General features: G+C 52.8%; 1 protein-coding gene across 1 annotated transcript in view; it reads right to left on the bottom strand.

The window, feature by feature from the left end:
• The window catches only part of psat1 (phosphoserine aminotransferase 1), a 51,245-nt gene that overhangs the window by 20,552 nt on the left and 10,534 nt on the right, over nt 1-20,159 (bottom strand). The window contains exons 5-6 of the mRNA XM_029678710.2: nt 17,187-17,359; nt 16,511-16,680 (exon numbers count right to left, since the gene is read on the bottom strand). Of these exons, the coding sequence (XP_029534570.1) occupies nt 16,511-16,680; nt 17,187-17,359 (343 nt within the window). The remainder of the gene's footprint in view (nt 1-16,510; nt 16,681-17,186; nt 17,360-20,159) is intronic.

Genomic DNA, 20,159 nt, shown 5'->3' with positions numbered 1-20,159 from the left:
TGAAGGGTGGGGTCCACTATATGGCAGTGAAGGGTGGGGTCCACTATATGGCAGTGAAGGGGGGGTCCACTATATGGCAGTGAAGGGGGGTCCACTATATGGCAGTGAAGGGTGGGGTCCACTATATGGCAGTGAACAGGGGGTCCACTATATGGCAGTGAAGTGTGGGGTCCACTATATGGGTCCACTATATGGCAGTGAAGGGTGGGGTCCACTATATGGGTCCACTATATGGCAGTGAAGGGGGTCCACTATATGGCAGTGAAGGGGGTCCACTATATGGCAGTGAAGGGTGGGGTCTACTATATGGCAGTGAACAGGGGGGTCCACTCTATGGCAGTGAAGTGTGGGATCCACTATATGGGTCCACTATATGGCAGTGAAGGGTGGGGTCCACTATATGGCAGTGAAGGGGGGTCCACTATATGGCAGTGAAGGGGGTCCACTATATGGCAGTGAAGGGGGTCCACTATATGGCAGTGAAGGGTGGGGTCCACTATATGGCAGTGAAGGGGGTCCACTATATGGGTCCACTATATGGCAGTGTGGGGTGGGGTCCACTATATGGGTCCACTATATGGCAGTGAAGGGTGGGGTCCACTATATGGCAGTGAAGGGGGGTCCACTATATGGCAGTGAAGGGTGGGGTCCACTATATGGCAGTGAAGGGGGGTCCACTATATGGGTCCACTATATGGCAGTGTGGGGTGGGGTCCACTATATGGCAGTGAAGGGTGGGGTCCACTATATGGGTCCACTATATGGCAGTGAAGGGGGTCCACTATATGGGTCCACTATATGGGTCCACTATATGGCAGTGAAGGGTGGGGGTCCACTATATGGGTCCACTATATGGCAGTGAAGGGGGGTCCACTATATGGCAGTGAAGGGGGTCCACTATATGGGTCCACTATATGGGTCCACTATATGGCAGTGAAGGGGGTCCACTATATGGCAGTGAAGGGGGTTCCACTATATGGCAGTGAAGGGTGGGGTCCACTATATGGGTCCACTATATGGGTCCACTATATGGCAGTGAAGGGTGGGGTCCACTATATGGGTCCACTTTATGGCAGTGAAGGGTGGGGTCCACTATATGGCAGTGAAGGGTAGGGTCCACTATATGGCAGTGAAGGGGGGTCCACTATATGGCAGTGAAGGGTGGGGTCCACTATATGGCAGTGAAGGGGGGTCCACTATATGGCAGTGAAGGGGGTCCACTATAGGGCAGTGAAGGGTGGGGTCCACTATATGGCAGGGTGGGGTCCACTATATGGGTCCACTATATGGCAGTGAAGGGGGTCCACTATATGGCAGTGAAGGGTGGGGTCCACTATAGGGCAGTGAAGGGTGGGGTCCACTATATGGCAGTGAAGGGGGTCCACTATATGGCAGTGAAGGGGGTTCCACTATATGGCAGTGAAGGGGGTTCCACTATATGGCAGTGAAGGGTGGGGTCCACTATATGGCAGTGAAGGGGGGTCCACTATATGGCAGTGAAGGGTGGGGTCCACTATATGGCAGTGAAGGGTGGGGTCCACTATATGGCAGTGAAGGGGGTCCACTATATGGCAGTGAAGGGTGGGGTCCACTATATGGCAGTGAAGGCTGGCTGGGGTCCACTATATGGCAGTGAAGGGTGGGGTCCACTATATGGCAGTGAAGGGTGGGGTCCACTATATGGCAGGGTGGGGTCCACTATATGGCAGTGAAGGGGGTCCACTATATGGCAGTGAAGGGTGGGGTCCACTATATGGCAGTGAAGGTGGGATTCCACAATATGACAGTGAAGGGTGGGGTCCACTATATGGGTCCACTATATGGCAGTGAAGGGTGGGGTCCACTATATGGCAGTGAAGGGTGGGGTCCACTATATGGCAGTGAAGGGGGTCCACTATATGGCAGTGAAGGGGGGTCCACTATATGGCAGTGAAGGGTGGGGTCCACTATATGGCAGTGAACAGGGGGGTCCACTATATGGCAGTGAAGTGTGGGTCCACTATATGGGTCCACTATATGGCAGTGAAGGGTGGGGTCCACTATATGGGTCCACTATATGGCAGTGAAGGGGGTCCACTATATGGCAGTGAAGGGGGTCCACTATATGGCAGTGAAGGGTGGGGTCTACTATATGGCAGTGAACAGGGGGTCCACTCTATGGCAGTGAAGTGTGGGATCCACTATATGGGTCCACTATATGGCAGTGAAGGGTGGGGTCCACTATATGGGTCCACTATATGGCAGTGAAGGGTGGGGTCCACTATATGGCAGTGAAGGGTGGGGTCCACTATAGGGCAGTGAAGGGTGGGGTCCACTATATGGCAGTGAAGGGGGTCCACTATATGGCAGTGAAGGGTGGGGTCCACTATATGGCAGTGAAGGGGGTCCACTATATGGGTCCACTATATGGCTCCACTATATGGCAGTGAAGGGTGGGGTCCACTATATGGCAGTGAAGGGTGGGGTCCACTATATGGGTCCACTATATGGCAGTGAAGGGGGGCACTATATGGCAGTGAAGGGGGTCCACTATATGGCAGTGAAGGGGGTCCACTATATGGCAGTGAAGGGGGTCCACTATATGGGTCCACTATATGGCAGTGAAGGGTGGGGTCCACTATATGGCAGGGTGGGGTCCACTATATGGCAGTGAAGGGGGTCCACTATATGGCAGTGAAGGGGGTCCACTATATGGCAGGGTGGGGTCCACTATATGGCAGTGAAGGGGGGTCCACTATATGGCAGTGAAGGGGGGTCCACTATATGGCAGTGAAGGGGGTCCACTATATGGCAGTGAAGGGGGTCCACTATATGGCAGTGAAGGGTGGGGTCCACTATATGGCAGTGAAGGGTGGGGTCCACTATATGGCAGTGAAGGGGGTCCACTATATGGCAGTGAAGGGTGGGGTCCACTATATGGCAGTGAAGGGGGTCCACTATATGGCAGTGAAGGGGGTCCACTATATGGCAGGGTGGGGTCCACTATATGGCAGGGTGGGGTCCACTATATGGCAGGGTGGGGTCCACTATATGGCAGTGAAGGGGGTCCACTATATGGCAGTGAAGGGGGGTCCACTATATGGCAGTGAAGGGTGGGGTCCACTATATGGCAGTGAAGGGTGGGGTCCACTATATGGCAGTGAAGGGGGGTCCACTATATGGCAGTGAAGGGTGGGGTCCACTATATGGCAGTGAAGGCTGGGGTCCACTATATGGCAGTGAAGGGTGGGGTCCACTATATGGCAGTGAAGGGTGGGGTCCACTATATGGCAGGGTGGGGTCCACTATATGGCAGTGAAGGGGGTCCACTATATGGCAGTGAAGGGTGGGGTCCACTATATGGCAGTGAAGGTGGGATTCCACAATATGACAGTGAAGGGTGGGGTCCACTATATGGGTCCACTATATGGCAGTGAAGGGTGGGGTCCACTATATGGCAGTGAAGGGTGGGGTCCACTATATGGCAGTGAAGGGGGTCCACTATATGGCAGTGAAGGGGGTCCACTATATGGCAGTGAAGGGTGGGGTCCACTATATGGCAGTGAACAGGGGGTCCACTATATGGCAGTGAAGTGTGGGGTCCACTATATGGGTCCACTATATGGCAGTGAAGGGTGGGGTCCACTATATGGGTCCACTATATGGCAGTGAAGGGGGGTCCACTATATGGCAGTGAAGGGGGTCCACTATATGGCAGTGAAGGGTGGGGTCTACTATATGGCAGTGAACAGGGGGTCCACTCTATGGCAGTGAAGTGTGGGATCCACTATATGGGTCCACTATATGGCAGTGAAGGGTGGGGTCCACTATATGGGTCCACTATATGGCAGTGAAGGGTGGGGTCCACTATATGGCAGTGAAGGGTGGGGTCCACTATAGGGCAGTGAAGGGTGGGGTCCACTATATGGCAGTGAAGGGGGTCCACTATATGGCAGTGAAGGGTGGGGTCCACTATATGGCAGTGAAGGGGGTCCACTATATGGGTCCACTATATGGCTCCACTATATGGCAGTGAAGGGTGGGGTCCACTATATGGCAGTGAAGGGTGGGGTCCACTATATGGGTCCACTATATGGCAGTGAAGGGGGCACTATATGGCAGTGAAGGGGGTCCACTATATGGCAGTGAAGGGGGTCCACTATATGGCAGTGAAGGGGGTCCACTATATGGGTCCACTATATGGCAGTGAAGGGTGGGGTCCACTATATGGCAGGGTGGGGTCCACTATATGGCAGTGAAGGGGGTCCACTATATGGCAGTGAAGGGGGGTCCACTATATGGCAGGGTGGGTCCACTATATGGCAGTGAAGGGGGTCCACTATATGGCAGTGAAGGGGGGTCCACTATATGGCAGTGAAGGGGGGGTCCACTATATGGCAGTGAAGGGGGTCCACTATATGGCAGTGAAGGGTGGGGTCCACTATATGGCAGTGAAGGCTGGGGTCCACTATATGGCAGTGAAGGGGGTCCACCATATGGGTCCACTATATGGCAGTGAAGGGGGGTCCACTATATGGCAGTGAAGGGTGGGGTCCACTATATGGCAGTGAAGGGGGTCCACTATATGGCAGTGAAGGGTGGGGTCCACTATATGGCAGTGAAGGGGGTCCACTATATGGCAGTGAAGGGGGTCCACTATATGGCAGGGTGGGGTCCACTATATGGCAGGGTGGGGTCCACTATATGGCAGGGAAGGGGGTCCACTATATGGCAGTGAAGGGGGGGTCCACTATATGGGTCCACTATATGGCAGTGAAGGGTGGGGTCCACTATATGGCAGTGTGGGGTCCACTATATGGCAGGGTGGGGTCCACTATATGGCAGTGAAGGGGGTCCACTATATGGCAGGGTGGGGTCCACTATATGGCAGTGAAGGGGGAGGTCCACTATATGGCAGTGAAGGGGGGTCCACTATATGGCAGTGAAGGGGGTCCACTATATGGCAGTGAAGGGTGGGGTCCACTATATGGCAGTGAAGGGTGGGGTCCACTATATGGCAGTGAAGGCTGGGGTCCACTATATGGCAGTGAAGGGGGGTCCACTATATGGGTCCACTATATGGCAGTGAAGGGGGGTCCACTATATGGCAGTGAAGGGTGGGGTCCACTATATGGCAGTGAAGGGGGTCCACTATATGGCAGTGAAGGGTGGGGTCCACTATATGGCAGTGAAGGGGGTCCACTATATGGCAGTGAAGGGTGGGGTCCACTATATGGCAGTGAAGGGTGGGGTCCACTATATGGGTCCACTATATGGCAGTGAAGGGGTGGCACTATATGGCAGTGAAGGGGGGGTCCACTATATGGCAGTGAAGGGGGTCCACTATATGGCAGTGAAGGGGGTCCACTATATGGGTCCACTATATGGCAGTGAAGGGTGGGGTCCACTATATGGCAGTGAAGGGGGTCCACTATATGGCAGTGAAGGGGGTCCACTATATGGCAGTGAAGGGGGTCCACTATATGGCAGGGTGGGGTCCACTATATGGCAGTGAAGGGGGGTCCACTATATGGCAGTGAAGGGGGGGGTCCACTATATGGCAGTGAAGGGGGGTCCACTATATGGCAGTGAAGGGGGTCCACTATATGGCAGTGAAGGGTGGGGTCCACTATATGGCAGTGAAGGGTGGGGTCCACTATATGGCAGTGAAGGGTGGGGGTCCACTATATGGCAGTGAAGGGTGGGGTCCACTATATGGCAGTGAAGGGGGTCCACTATATGGGTCCACTATATGGCTCCACTATATGGCAGTGAAGGGTGGGGTCCACTATATGGCAGTGAAGGGTGGGGTCCACTATATGGGTCCACTATATGGCAGTGAAGGGGAGGCACTATATGGCAGTGAAGGGGGTCCACTATATGGCAGTGAAGGGGGTCCACTATATGGCAGTGAAGGGGGTCCACTATATGGGTCCACTATATGGCAGTGAAGGGTGGGGTCCACTATATGGCAGGGTGGGGTCCACTATATGGCAGTGAAGGGGGGTCCACTATATGGCAGTGAAGGGGGTCCACTATATGGCAGTGAAGGGGGGTCCACTATATGGCAGTGAAGGGTGGGGTCCACTATATGGCAGTGAAGGCTGGGGTCCACTATATGGCAGTGAAGGGGGTCCACCATATGGGTCCACTATATGGCAGTGAAGGGGGTCCACTATATGGCAGTGAAGGGTGGGGTCCACTATATGGCAGTGAAGGGGGGGTCCACTATATGGCAGTGAAGGGTGGGGTCCACTATATGGCAGTGAAGGGGGGTCCACTATATGGCAGTGAAGGGGGGTCCACTATATGGCAGGGTGGGGTCCACTATATGGCAGGGTGGGGTCCACTATATGGCAGGGTGGGGTCCACTATATGGCAGTGAAGGGGGGGGTCCACTATATGGGTCCACTATATGGCAGTGAAGGGTGGGGTCCACTATATGGCAGTGTGGGGTCCACTATATGGCAGGGTGGGGTCCACTATATGGCAGTGAAGGGGGTCCACTATATGGCAGGGTGGGGTCCACTATATGGCAGTGAAGGGGGAGGTCCACTATATGGCAGTGAAGGGGGTCCACTATATGGCAGTGAAGGGGGTCCACTATATGGCAGTGAAGGGTGGGGTCCACTATATGGCAGTGAAGGGTGGGGTCCACTATATGGCAGTGAAGGCTGGGGTCCACTATATGGCAGTGAAGGGGGTCCACTATATGGGTCCACTATATGGCAGTGAAGGGGAGGTCCACTATATGGCAGTGAAGGGTGGGGTCCACTATATGGCAGTGAAGGGGGGGTCCACTATATGGCAGTGAAGGGTGGGGTCCACTATATGGCAGTGAAGGGGGTCCACTATATGGCAGTGAAGGGTGGGGTCCACTATATGGCAGTGAAGGGGGTCCACTATATGGCAGGGTGGGGTCCACTATATGGCAGGGTGGGGTGGGGTCCACTATATGGCAGTGAAGGCTGGGGTCCACTATATGGCAGTGAAGGGTGGGGTCCACTATATGGCAGTGAAGGCTGGGGTCCACTATATGGCAGTGAAGGGTGGGGTCCACTATATGGCAGTGAAGGGTGGGGTCCACTATATGGCAGTGAAGGGTGGGGTCCACTATATGGGTCCACTATATGGCAGTGTGGGGTGGGGTCCACTATATGGGTCCACTATATGGCAGTGAAGGGTGGGGTCCACTATATGGGTCCACTATATGGCAGTGAAGGGGGTCCACTATATGGCAGTGAAGGGGGGGTCCACTATATGGGTCCACTATATGGCAGTGAAGGGTGGGGTCCACTATATGGGTCCACTATATGGGTCCACTATATGGCAGTGAAGGGGGGTCCACTATATGGCAGTGAAGGGGGTCCACTATATGGCAGTGAAGGGGGGTCCACTATATGGCAGTGAAGGGGGTCCACTATATGGCAGTGAAGGGGGTCCACTATATGGCAGTGAAGGGTGGGGTCCACTATATGGGTCCACTATATGGGTCCACTATATGGCAGTGAAGGGTGGGGTCCACTATATGGGTCCACTATATGGCAGTGAAGGGTGGGGTCCACTATATGGCAGTGAAGGGTGGGGTCCACTATATGGCAGTGAAGGGGGGTCCACTATATGGCAGTGAAGGGTGGGGTCCACTATATGGCAGTGAAGGGGGTCCACTATATGGCAGTGAAGGGGGTCCACTATATGGCAGTGAAGGGGGGTCCACTATATGGCAGTGAAGGGTGGGGTCCACTATATGGCAGTGAAGGGGGTCCACTATATGGGTCCACTATATGGCAGTGTGGGGTGGGGTCCACTATATGGGTCCACTATATGGCAGTGAAGGGTGGGGTCCACTATATGGCAGTGAAGGGGGGTCCACTATATGGCAGTGAAGGGTGGGGTCCACTATATGGCAGTGAAGGGGGTCCACTATATGGGTCCACTATATGGCAGTGTGGGGTGGGGTCCACTATATGGCAGTGAAGGGTGGGGTCCACTATATGGGTCCACTATATGGCAGTGAAGGGGGGTCCACTATATGGGTCCACTATATGGGTCCACTATATGGCAGTGAAGGGTGGGGGTCCACTATATGGGTCCACTATATGGCAGTGAAGGGGGTCCACTATATGGCAGTGAAGGGGGGTCCACTATATGGGTCCACTATATGGGTCCACTATATGGCAGTGAAGGGGGTCCACTATATGGCAGTGAAGGGGGTTCCACTATATGGCAGTGAAGGGTGGGGTCCACTATATGGGTCCACTATATGGCAGTGAAGGGTGGGGTCCACTATATGGGTCCACTATATGGCAGTGAAGGGTGGGGTCCACTATATGGCAGTGAAGGGTAGGGTCCACTATATGGCAGTGAAGGGTGGGGTCCACTATATGGCAGTGAAGGGGGGTCCACTATATGGCAGTGAAGGGGGTCCACTATATGGCAGTGAAGGGTGGGGTCCACTATATGGCAGTGAAGGGGGGTCCACTATATGGCAGTGAAGGGGGTCCACTATAGGGCAGTGAAGGGGGTCCACTATATGGGTCCACTATATGGCAGTGAAGGGGAGGTCCACTATATGGCAGTGAAGGGTGGGGTCCACTATATGGCAGTGAAGGGGGTCCACTATATGGCAGTGAAGGGTGGGGTCCACTATATGGCAGTGAAGGGGGTCCACTATATGGCAGTGAAGGGTGGGGTCCACTATATGGCAGTGAAGGGGGGGGTCCACTATATGGCAGGGTGGGGTCCACTATATGGCAGGGTGGGGTGGGGTCCACTATATGGCAGTGAAGGCTGGGGTCCACTATATGGCAGTGAAGGGTGGGGTCCACTATATGGCAGTGAAGGCTGGGGTCCACTATATGGCAGTGAAGGGTGGGGTCCACTATATGGCAGTGAAGGGTGGGGTCCACTATATGGCAGTGAAGGGTGGGGTCCACTATATGGGTCCACTATATGGCAGTGTGGGGTGGGGTCCACTATATGGGTCCACTATATGGCAGTGAAGGGTGGGGTCCACTATATGGCAGTGAAGGGGGTCCACTATATGGCAGTGAAGGGGGTCCACTATATGGGTCCACTATATGGCAGTGAAGGGTGGGGGTCCACTATATGGGTCCACTATATGGGTCCACTATATGGCAGTGAAGGGGTGGTCCACTATATGGCAGTGAAGGGGGTCCACTATATGGCAGTGAAGGGGGGTCCACTATATGGCAGTGAAGGGGGGTCCACTATATGGCAGTGAAGGGGGTCCACTATATGGCAGTGAAGGGGGTCCACTATATGGCAGTGAAGGGTGGGGTCCACTATATGGGTCCACTATATGGGTCCACTATATGGCAGTGAAGGGTGGGGTCCACTATATGGGTCCACTATATGGCAGTGAAGGGTGGGGTCCACTATATGGCAGTGAAGGGTGGGGTCCACTATATGGCAGTGAAGGGGGGAGGGGTCCACTATATGGCAGTGAAGGGTGGGGTCCACTATATGGCAGTGAAGGGGGTCCACTATATGGCAGTGAAGGGGGTCCACTATATGGCAGTGAAGGGGGTCCACTATATGGCAGTGAAGGGTGGGGTCCACTATATGGCAGTGAAGGGGGTCCACTATATGGGTCCACTATATGGCAGTGTGGGGTGGGGTCCACTATATGGCAGTGAAGGGTGGGGTCCACTATATGGCAGTGAAGGGGGTCCACTATATGGCAGTGAAGGGGGGTCCACTATATGGCAGTGAAGGGGGTCCACTATATGGCAGTGAAGGGTGGGGTCCACTATATGGCAGTGAAGGGGGTCCACTATATGGGTCCACTATATGGCAGTGTGGGGTGGGGTCCACTATATGGGTCCACTATATGGCAGTGAAGGGTGGGGTCCACTATATGGCAGTGAAGGGGGTCCACTATATGGCAGTGAAGGGTGGGGTCCACTATATGGCAGTGAAGGGGGGTCCACTATATGGGTCCACTATATGGCAGTGTGGGGTGGGGTCCACTATATGGCAGTGAAGGGTGGGGTCCACTATATGGGTCCACTATATGGCAGTGAAGGGGGTCCACTATATGGGTCCACTATATGGGTCCACTATATGGCAGTGAAGGGTGGGGGTCCACTATATGGGTCCACTATATGGCAGTGAAGGGGGGTCCACTATATGGCAGTGAAGGGGGTCCACTATATGGGTCCACTATATGGGTCCACTATATGGCAGTGAAGGGGGTCCACTATATGGCAGTGAAGGGGGTTCCACTATATGGCAGTGAAGGGTGGGGTCCACTATATGGGTCCACTATATGGGTCCACTATATGGCAGTGAAGGGTGGGGTCCACTATATGGGTCCACTATATGGCAGTGAAGGGTGGGGTCCACTATATGGCAGTGAAGGGTAGGGTCCACTATATGGCAGTGAAGGGTGGGGTCCACTATATGGCAGTGAAGGGGGGTCCACTATATGGCAGTGAAGGGGGGTCCACTATAGGGCAGTGAAGGGTGGGGTCCACTATATGGCAGGGTGGGGTCCACTATATGGGTCCACTATATGGCAGTGAAGGGGGGTCCACTATATGGCAGTGAAGGGTGGGGTCCACTATAGGGCAGTGAAGGTGGGGTCCACTATATGGCAGTGAAGGGGGTCCACTATATGGCAGTGAAGGGGGTTCCACTATATGGCAGTGAAGGTGGGGTCCACTATATGGCAGTGAAGGGGGTCCACTATATGGCAGTGAAGGGTGGGGTCCACTATATGGCAGTGAAGGGTGGGGTCCACTATATGGCAGTGAAGGGGGTCCACTATATGGCAGTGAAGGGTGGGGTCCACTATATGGCAGTGAAGGCTGGGGTCCACTATATGGCAGTGAAGGGTGGGGTCCACTATATGGCAGTGAAGGGTGGGGTCCACTATATGGCAGGGTGGGGTCCACTATATGGCAGTGAAGGGGGTCCACTATATGGCAGTGAAGGGTGGGGTCCACTATATGGCAGTGAAGGTGGGATTCCACAATATGACAGTGAAGGGTGGGGTCTACTATATGGGTCCACTATATGGCAGTGAAGGGTGGGGTCCACTTTATGGCAGTGAAGGGTGGGGTCCACTATATGGCAGTGAAGGGGGGTCCACTATATGGCAGTGAAGGGGGTCCACTATATGGCAGTGAAGGGTGGGGTCCACTATATGGCAGTGAACAGGGGGGTCCACTATATGGCAGTGAAGTGTGGGGTCCACTATATGGGTCCACTATATGGGTCCACTATATGGCAGTGAAGGGTGGGGTCCACTATATGGGTCCACTATATGGCAGTGAAGGGGGGGTCCACTATATGGCAGTGAAGGGTGGGGTCTACTATATGGCAGTGAACAGGGGGGGTCCACTATATGGCAGTGAAGTGTGGGATCCACTATATGGGTCCACTATATGGCAGTGAAGGGTGGGGTCCACTATATGGGTCCACTATATGGCAGTGAAGGGTGGGGTCCACTATAGGGCAGTGAAGGGTGGGGTCCACTATATGGCAGTGAAGGGTGGGGTCCACTATATGGCAGTGAAGGGTGGGGTCCACTATATGGCAGGGTGGGGTCCACTATATGGGTCCACTATATGGGTCCACTATATGGCAGTGAAGGGGGGGTCCACTATATGGCAGTGAAGGGTGGGGTCCACTATATGGCAGTGAAGGGTGGGGTCCACTATATGGCAGTGAAGCGGGGGGTCCACTATATGGCAGTGAAGGGTGGGGTCCACTATATGGCAGGGTGGGCTCCACTATATGGCAGTGAAGGGTGGGGCCCACTATATGGCAGGGTGGGGTCCACTATATGGCAGTGAAGGGGGTCCACTATATGGCAGTGAAGGGGGTCCACTATATGGGTCCACTATATGGCAGTGAAGGGGGTCCACTATATGGCAGTGAAGGGGGTCCACTATATGGGTCCACTATATGGCAGTGAAGTGTGGGGTCCACTATATGGGTCCACTATATGGCAGTGAAGGGTGGGGTCCACTATATGGGTCCACTATATGGCAGTGAAGGGTGGGGTCCACTATATGGCAGTGAAGGGTGGGGTCCACTATATGGGTCCACTATATGGCAGTGAAGGGGGTCCACTATATGGCAGTGAAGGGTGGGGTCCACTATATGGCAGTGAAGGGTGGGGTCCACTATATGGCAGTGAAGGGGGGTCCACTATATGGCAGTGAAGGGTGGGGTCCACTATATGGCAGGGTGGGCTCCACTATATGGCAGTGAAGGGTGGGGCCCACTATATGGCAGGGTGGGGTCCACTATATGGCAGTGAAGGGGGTCCACTATATGGCAGTGAAGGGGGTCCACTATATGGGTCCACTATATGGCAGTGAAGGGGGTCCACTATATGGCAGTGAAGGGGGGTCCACTATATGGGTCCACTATATGGCAGTGAAGTGTGGGGTCCACTATATGGGTCCACTATATGGCAGTGAAGGGTGGGGTCCACTATATGGGTCCACTATATGGCAGTGAAGGGTGGGGTCCACTATATGGCAGTGAAGGGTGGGGTCCACTATATGGGTCCACTATATGGCAGTGAAGGATGGGGTCCACTATATGGGTCCACTATATGGCAGTGAAGGGGGTCCACTATATGGCAGTGAAGGGTGGGGTCCACTATATGGCAGTGAAGGGTGGGGTCCACTATATGGCAGTGAAGGGGGGTCCACTATATGGCAGTGAAGGGTGGGGTCCACTATATGGCAGTGAAGGGTGGGGTCCACTATATGGCAGTGAAGGGGGTCCACTATATGGCAGTGAAGGGGGTCCACTATATGGCAGTGAAGGGTGGGGTCCACTACATGGCAGTGAAGGGTGGGGTCCACTATATGGCAGTGAAGGGTGGGGTCCACTATATGGGTCCACTATATGGGTCCACTATATGGCAGTGAAGGGGGTCCACTATATGGCAGTGAAGGGTGGGGTCCACTATATGGCAGTGAAGGGTGGGGTCCACTATATGGCAGTGAAGGGTGGGGTCCACTATATGGGTCCACTATATGGCAGTGAAGGGTGGGGTCCACTATATGGCAGTGAAGGGTGGGGTCCACTATATGGCAGTGAAGGGTGGGGTCCACTATATGGCAGTGAAGGGGGGTCCACTATATGGCAGTGAAGGGTGGGGTCCACTACATGGCAGTGAAGGGTGGGGTCCACTATATGGCAGTGAAGGGTGGGGTCCACTATATGGGTCCACTATATGGGTCCACTATATGGCAGTGAAGGGGGGGGTCCACTATATGGCAGTGAAGGGTGGGGTCCACTATATGGGTCCACTATATGGCAGTGAAGGGTGGGGTCCACTATATGGGTCCACTATATGGCAGTGAAGGGTGGGGTCCACTATATGGCAGTGAAGGGTGGGGTCCACTATATGGGTCCACTATATGGCAGTGAAGGGTGGGGGTCCACTATATGGCAGTGAAGGGGGTCCACTATATGGCAGTGAAGGGGGTCCACTATATGGCAGTGAAGGGGGGTCCACTATATGGCAGTGAAGGGGGGTCCACTATATGGCAGTGAAGGGGGTCCACTATATGGCAGTGAAGGGGGGTCCACTATATGGCAGTGAAGGGGGTCCACTATATGGCAGTGAAGGGGGTCCACTATATGGCAGTGAAGGGGGTCCACTATATGGCAGTGAAGGGTGGGGTCCACTATATGGCAGTGAAGGGTGGGGTCCACAATATGGCAGTGAAGGGTGGGGTCCACTATATGGCAGTGAAGGGGGGTCCACTATATGGCAGTGAAGGGTGGGGTCCACTATATGGCAGTGAAGGGGGTCCACTATATGGCAGTGAAGGGGGGGGTCCACTATATGGGTCCACTATATGGCAGTGAAGGGTGGGGTCCACTATATGGCAGTGAAGGGTGGGGTCCACTATATGGCAGTGAAGTGTGGGGTCCACTATATGGGTCCACTATATGGCAGTGAAGGGGGGGGTCCACTATATGGCAGTGAAGGCTGGGGTCCACTATATGGCAGTGAAGGGGGGGGTCCAGAAGCCTGCACACCCATACCTGCTGTAAACCTGTAGTAATTGAAGCAAGGCACTGTGTGTGTGTGTTACCTGAAGCAAGGCACTGTGTGTGTGTTACCTGAAGCAGGGCACTGTGTGTGTGTTACCTGAAGCAGGGCACTGTGTGTGTGTTACCTGAAGCAGGGCACTGTGTGTGTGTTACCTGAAGCAGGGCACTGTGTGTGTGTTACCTGAAGCAGGGCACTGTGTGTGTGTGTTACCTGAAGCAAGGCACTGTGTGTGTGTTACCTGAAGCAAGGCACTGTGTGTGTGTGTTACCTGAAGCAAGGCACTGTGTGTGTGTGTTACCTGAAGCAGGGCACTGTGTGTGTGTGTGTTACCTGAAGCAGGGCACTGTGTGTGTGTGTTACCTGAAGCAAGGCACTGTGTGTGTGTGTTACCTGAAGCAAGGCACTGTGTGTGTGTTACCTGAAGCAAGGCACTGTGTGTGTGTTACCTGAAGCAAGGCACTGTGTGTGTGTGTTACCTGAAGCAAGGCACTGTGTGTGTGTGTTACCTGAAGCAAGGCACTGTGTGTGTGTGTTACCTGAAGCAGGGCACTGTGTGTGTGTGTTACCTGAAGCAAGGCACTGTGTGTGTGTTACCTGAAGCAGGGCACTGTGTGTGTGTGTGTTACCTGAAGCAGGGCACTGTGTGTGTGTGTGTTACCTCAAGCAGGGCACTGTGTGTGTGTGTGTTACCTGAAGCAGGGCACTGTGTGTGTGTGTGTTACCTGAAGCAGGGCACTGTGTGTGTGTGTGTTACCTGAAGCAGGGCACTGTGTGTGTGTGTTACCTGACGCAAGGCACTGTGTGTGTGTGTTACCTGAAGCAAGGCACTGTGTGTGTGTGTTACCTGAAGCAAGGCACTGTGTGTGTGTTACCTGAAGCAGGGCACTGTGTGTGTGTTACCTGAAGCAGGGCACTGTGTGTGTGTGTTACCTGACGCAAGGCACTGTGTGTGTGTTACCTGAAGCAAGGCACTGTGTGTGTGTTACCTGAAGCAAGGCACTGTGTGTGTGTTACCTGAAGCAGGGCACTGTGTGTGTGTGTTACCTGAAGCAGGGCACTGTGTGTGTGTTACCTGAAGCAGGGCACTGTGTGTGTGTGTGTTACCTGAAGCAGGGCACTGTGTGTGTGTGTTACCTGAAGCAGGGCACTGTGTGTGTGTGTTACCTGAAGCAAGGCACTGTGTGTGTGTGTTACCTGAAGCAAGGCACTGTGTGTGTGTGTTACCTGAAGCAAGGCACTGTGTGTGTGTGTTACCTGAAGCAGGGCACTGTGTGTGTGTGTTACCTGAAGCAGGGCACTGTGTGTGTGTGTTACCTGAAGCAGGGCACTGTGTGTGTGTGTTACCTGAAGCAGGGCACTGTGTGTGTGTGTTACCTGAAGCAGGGCACTGTGTGTGTGTGTTACCTGAAGCAGGGCACTGTGTGTGTGTGTTACCTGAAGCAGGGCACTGTGTGTGTGTGTTACCTGAAGCAGGGCACTGTGTGTGTGTGTTACCTGAAGCAGGGCACTGTGTGTGTGTGTTACCTGAAGCAGGGCACTGTGTGTGTGTGTTACCTGAAGCAGGGCACTGTGTGTGTGTGTTACCTGAAGCAGGGCACTGTGTGTGTGTGTTACCTGAAGCAGGGCACTGTGTGTGTGTGTTACCTGAAGCAGGGCACTGTGTGTGTGTGTTACCTGAAGCAGGGCACTGTGTGTGTGTGTTACCTGAAGCAGGGCACTGTGTGTGTGTGTTACCTGAAGCAGGGCACTGTGTGTGTGTGTTACCTGAAGCAGGGCACTGTGTGTGTGTGTTACCTGAAGCAAGGCACTGTGTGTGTGTGTTACCTGAAGCAAGGCACTGTGTGTGTGTGTTACCTGAAGCAAGGCACTGTGTGTGTGTTACCTGAAGCAGGGCACTGTGTGTGTGTGTTACCTGAAGCAAGGCACTGTGTGTGTGTGTTACCTGAAGCAAGGCACTGTGTGTGTGTGTTACCTGAAGCAAGGCACTGTGTGTGTGTTACCTGAAGCAAGGCACTGTGTGTGTGTGTTACCTGAAGCAAGGCACTGTGTGTGTGTGTTACCTGAAGCAGGGCACTGTGTGTGTGTGTTACCTGAAGCAGGGCACTGTGTGTGTGTGTTACCTGAAGCAGGGCACTGTGTGTGTGTGTTACCTGAAGCAAGGCACTGTGTGTGTGTGTTACCTGAAGCAAGGCACTGTGTGTGTGTGTGTTACCTGAAGCAGGGCACTGTGTGTGTGTGTTACCTGAAGCAGGGCACTGTGTGTGTGTGTTACCTGAAGCAGGGCACTGTGTGTGTATTACCTGAAGCAGGGCACTGTGTGTGTGTGTTACCTGAAGCAGGGCACTGTGTGTGTATTACCTGAAGCAGGGCACTGTGTGTGTGTGTTACCTGAAGCAGGGCACTGTGTGTGTGTGTTACCTGAAGCAGGGCACTGTGTGTGTGTGTTACCTGAAGCAAGGCACTGTGTGTGTGTGTTACCTGAAGCAGGCTGGTGTGTTGTACAGGGAGTTGTTCTGAGCCTGCACTTGGTAGTTAAGGACAATGGGACACTCAGTCAGAGCATGGTCAATGAGATCCTCTCTCACGATCACCACAGCAACACCAGCACAGCCCACGTTCTTCTGAGCCCCAGCGAAGATCAGCCCAAACTATTAATAACACGTGGAATAAACACCAACACACAGGAAGTTAATACTGGGTTATTTCCCTGTAAATGTTTTAGGTCATTTCTGTAGGGTAAAATAACATGCAGTAGTTGGTAAGCTTTCCTTTACCATACACTATGATGCATAACCTCAAATCTCATTTCCATGCATTTTAATGATGTAAATATGTCGTTCTGCCCCTGAACAAGGCAGTTAGTTAACCCACTGTTCCTAGACCTGTTAACCCACTGTTCCTAGGCCAGTTAACCCACTGTTCCTAGGCCAGTTAACCCACTGTTCCTAGACCAGTTAACCCACTGTTCCTAGACCAGTTAACCCACTGTTCCTAGACCAGTTAACCCACTGTTCCTAGGCCGTCATTGTAAAGAAGAATTTGTTCTTAAAGGGACTTGCCTAGTTAAATAAATGTAAAAAATGTAATGATGTAGCCGATTTTGACTTTGCAGCGTGGTTGTGTCATGGGAACCAAGTGAAATGCTCAACCTTACCTTGGAGACGTCGACGGGTCGGGACAGGAAGTTAGATGACATGTCAGAGACCAGGACGGCTCCGTGGGTTTCGGGGATGAAGTTGTACTCCACGCCGTGCACTGTCTCGTTGCAGCAGTAATACACGTAGGACGATCCAGGGGTCAACGACCAACTGCTGGGGTCAGGGATCTCTGGAGGACCACACAGTCAGAATCATTAGACCACACGGTCAGAATCATTTGTCAATGACTGACCACGAGAATCTAAATAGGTCAGATCAGGTGAATAACTTCAATCAGACCCCCGCAGGGTGGGGGGGTGAACTAGTGGTGATTAACAACTCACGTCCTGTCGTAAATCAAGAGGGGGGAGGGGGGCTGTCAGGTCTTCCTCTCCAATATTCACCTAAGGAATGTACTTTGTTTCCAAGATACTTTTTCCCGACGAAACTCTAACACGTTCAAAAGCAACTACTGGAACAATATTTCTAACATAGACCGTGAGGAATGGTCAGAGGCGATCTATAGAACACGAATGTCATTTTATTATTTTGTGATGTCATTAAAAAATATAACAAAGGAAATACTGTAACTTGGAAAGTATACCCACTACATGTACCAGTTTCCATATGTTGTACATGTAATATGAAAAATTATGAAAGTGTTTTTGTTAAGAGAAGGATTTGATTTAAGAAACAATAAGATAATTGTTTTACATAACTTTGTACAAGTGACAAGTCACGACTCCGAGTGAGGTCAGGGAGCGTGTCAGCCTGACGGAACTGCTCCTTTCAAACAAACTGTATAAATTATGAATTAAGAAATGAACATAGCAGACCAGAAAAGCATGAAGCTGCAGCTGCACATTTAAAGTGGTTTTAACTTTGAATCTCAACACGAGGTAGAGACGATAAACTCACCTCCCGGACAATCACTGGTACGGCTGATTAGCCGTCCTCAGTAAAGTATCTAGAAAGCGAAATTAAGTGGGACCATCATATTACACTGCTCTCATCACCCCACTGGGAACCATCATCACCCCACTGGGAACCATCAGCACCCCACCGGGAACCATCATCTCCCCACCGGGAACCATCATCACCCCACTGGGAACCATCATCACCCCACTGGGAACCATCATCACCCCACTGGGAACCATCATCACCCCACTGGGAACCATCAACCATCATCACCCTACTGGGAACCATCAACCATCATCACCCCACTGGGAACCATCATCTCCCCACTGGGAACCATCATCACCTCACTGGGAACCATCATCACCCCACTGGGAACCATCAACCATCAACACCCCACTGGGAACCATCATCACCTCACTGGGAACCATCATCACCCCACTGGGAACCATCATCACCCCACTGGGAACCATCATCACCCCACTGGGAACCATCAACCATCACCTCCCCACTGGGAACCATCATCACCCCACTGGGAACCATCATCACCCTACTGGGAACCATCATCACCCCACTGGGAACCATCATCTCCCCACTGGGAACCATCAACCATCATCACCTCACTGGGAACCATCATCTCCCCACTGGGAACCATCATCTCCCCACTGGGAACCATCATCTCCCCACTGGGAACCATCATCACCCTACTGGGAACCATCAACCATCATCACCTCACTGGGAACCATCAACCATCATCACCTCACTGGGAACCATCATCACCCTACTGGGAACCATCAACCATCATCACCTCACTGGGAACCATCATCACCCCACTGGGAACCATCATCTCCCCACTGGGAACCATCATCACCCCACTGGGAACCATCATCACCCCACTGGGAACCATCATCACCCCACTGGGAACCATCATCACCCCACTGGGAACCATCATCACCCCACTGGGAACCATCATCACCTCACTGGGAACCATCATCTCCCCACTGGGAACCACCATCACCCCACTGGGAACCATCATCTCCCCACTGGGAACCATCATCTCCCCACTGGGAACCATCATCACCCCACTGGGAACCATCATCACCCCACTGGGAACCACCAACCATCATCACCCCACTGGGAACCACCATCACCCCACTGGGAACCATCATCACCCCACTGGGAACCATCATCTCCCCACTGGGAACCATCATCATTACCCCACTGGGAACCATCATCATTACCCCACTGGGAACCATCATCATTACCCCACTGGGAACCATCATCGCCCTACTGGGAACCACATGGCTGACTAGCCCATCTCGAAAGAAGCATCTTCCAGAGTGAATGGAAGGAAAATCAACTCTGCAGTTCTGTTCAGGAACCCTTTTGGACAATCAGAGCCTTACAAGCCACAACAAGGCCTAACCCGTCATTAACAAATACTGTATAAGAAGCATTCGACCTGAAAGATCCCAGTTAAATCCCGTTATCCCTGGTTAGTTCCTATTGGCTTAACAACACATGAAATGAACAGCAGCAGTACAGGCCGGCACATTCCTTCATTGATTCATTTCCTTTCTGACCCCAAAAAAATACATTCTGATGGGATTTAAAGCATTGACATGGACTCAGAATATCCAATTTAATCTATGAACAATTGTAATCGAGTACAAAACTGACAATTTGGGAAAATATAAAATATAGCTTGGGACATGTTACATTTTTCATGCTAGAAAAGGTTGGAGACCCATGCTATATGCCTATAGGTTTTTGTTGTATTTTTAGTACATTTACAATGTCACTCATTTGATTTCTTTACTATGTTACTTTAATTACTAAACTACATGGCCAAAAGTATGTGGACATTCCTTCAAAATAGTGAATTCGGCTATTTCAGCCACATCCGTTGCTGACAGGTGTATAAAACCCGAGCAGAGCCATGCAATCTCCATAGACAAACATTGGCAGTAGAATGGGCCTTACTGAAGAGCTCAGTGACTTTCAACCTGGCACCGTCATAGGAAATGTCTAAGAGCAACAACGGCGCAGCCACGAAGTGGTAGGCCACACCAGCT

The sequence above is a fragment of the Oncorhynchus nerka genome, linkage group LG13 (genome assembly GCF_034236695.1).
Source record: "Oncorhynchus nerka isolate Pitt River linkage group LG13, Oner_Uvic_2.0, whole genome shotgun sequence".
Taxonomy (NCBI): domain Eukaryota; kingdom Metazoa; phylum Chordata; class Actinopteri; order Salmoniformes; family Salmonidae; genus Oncorhynchus; species Oncorhynchus nerka.
The sequence above is the reverse complement of the archived record's forward strand: the minus strand, read 5'-3'. Positions and strand labels throughout refer to the sequence as shown.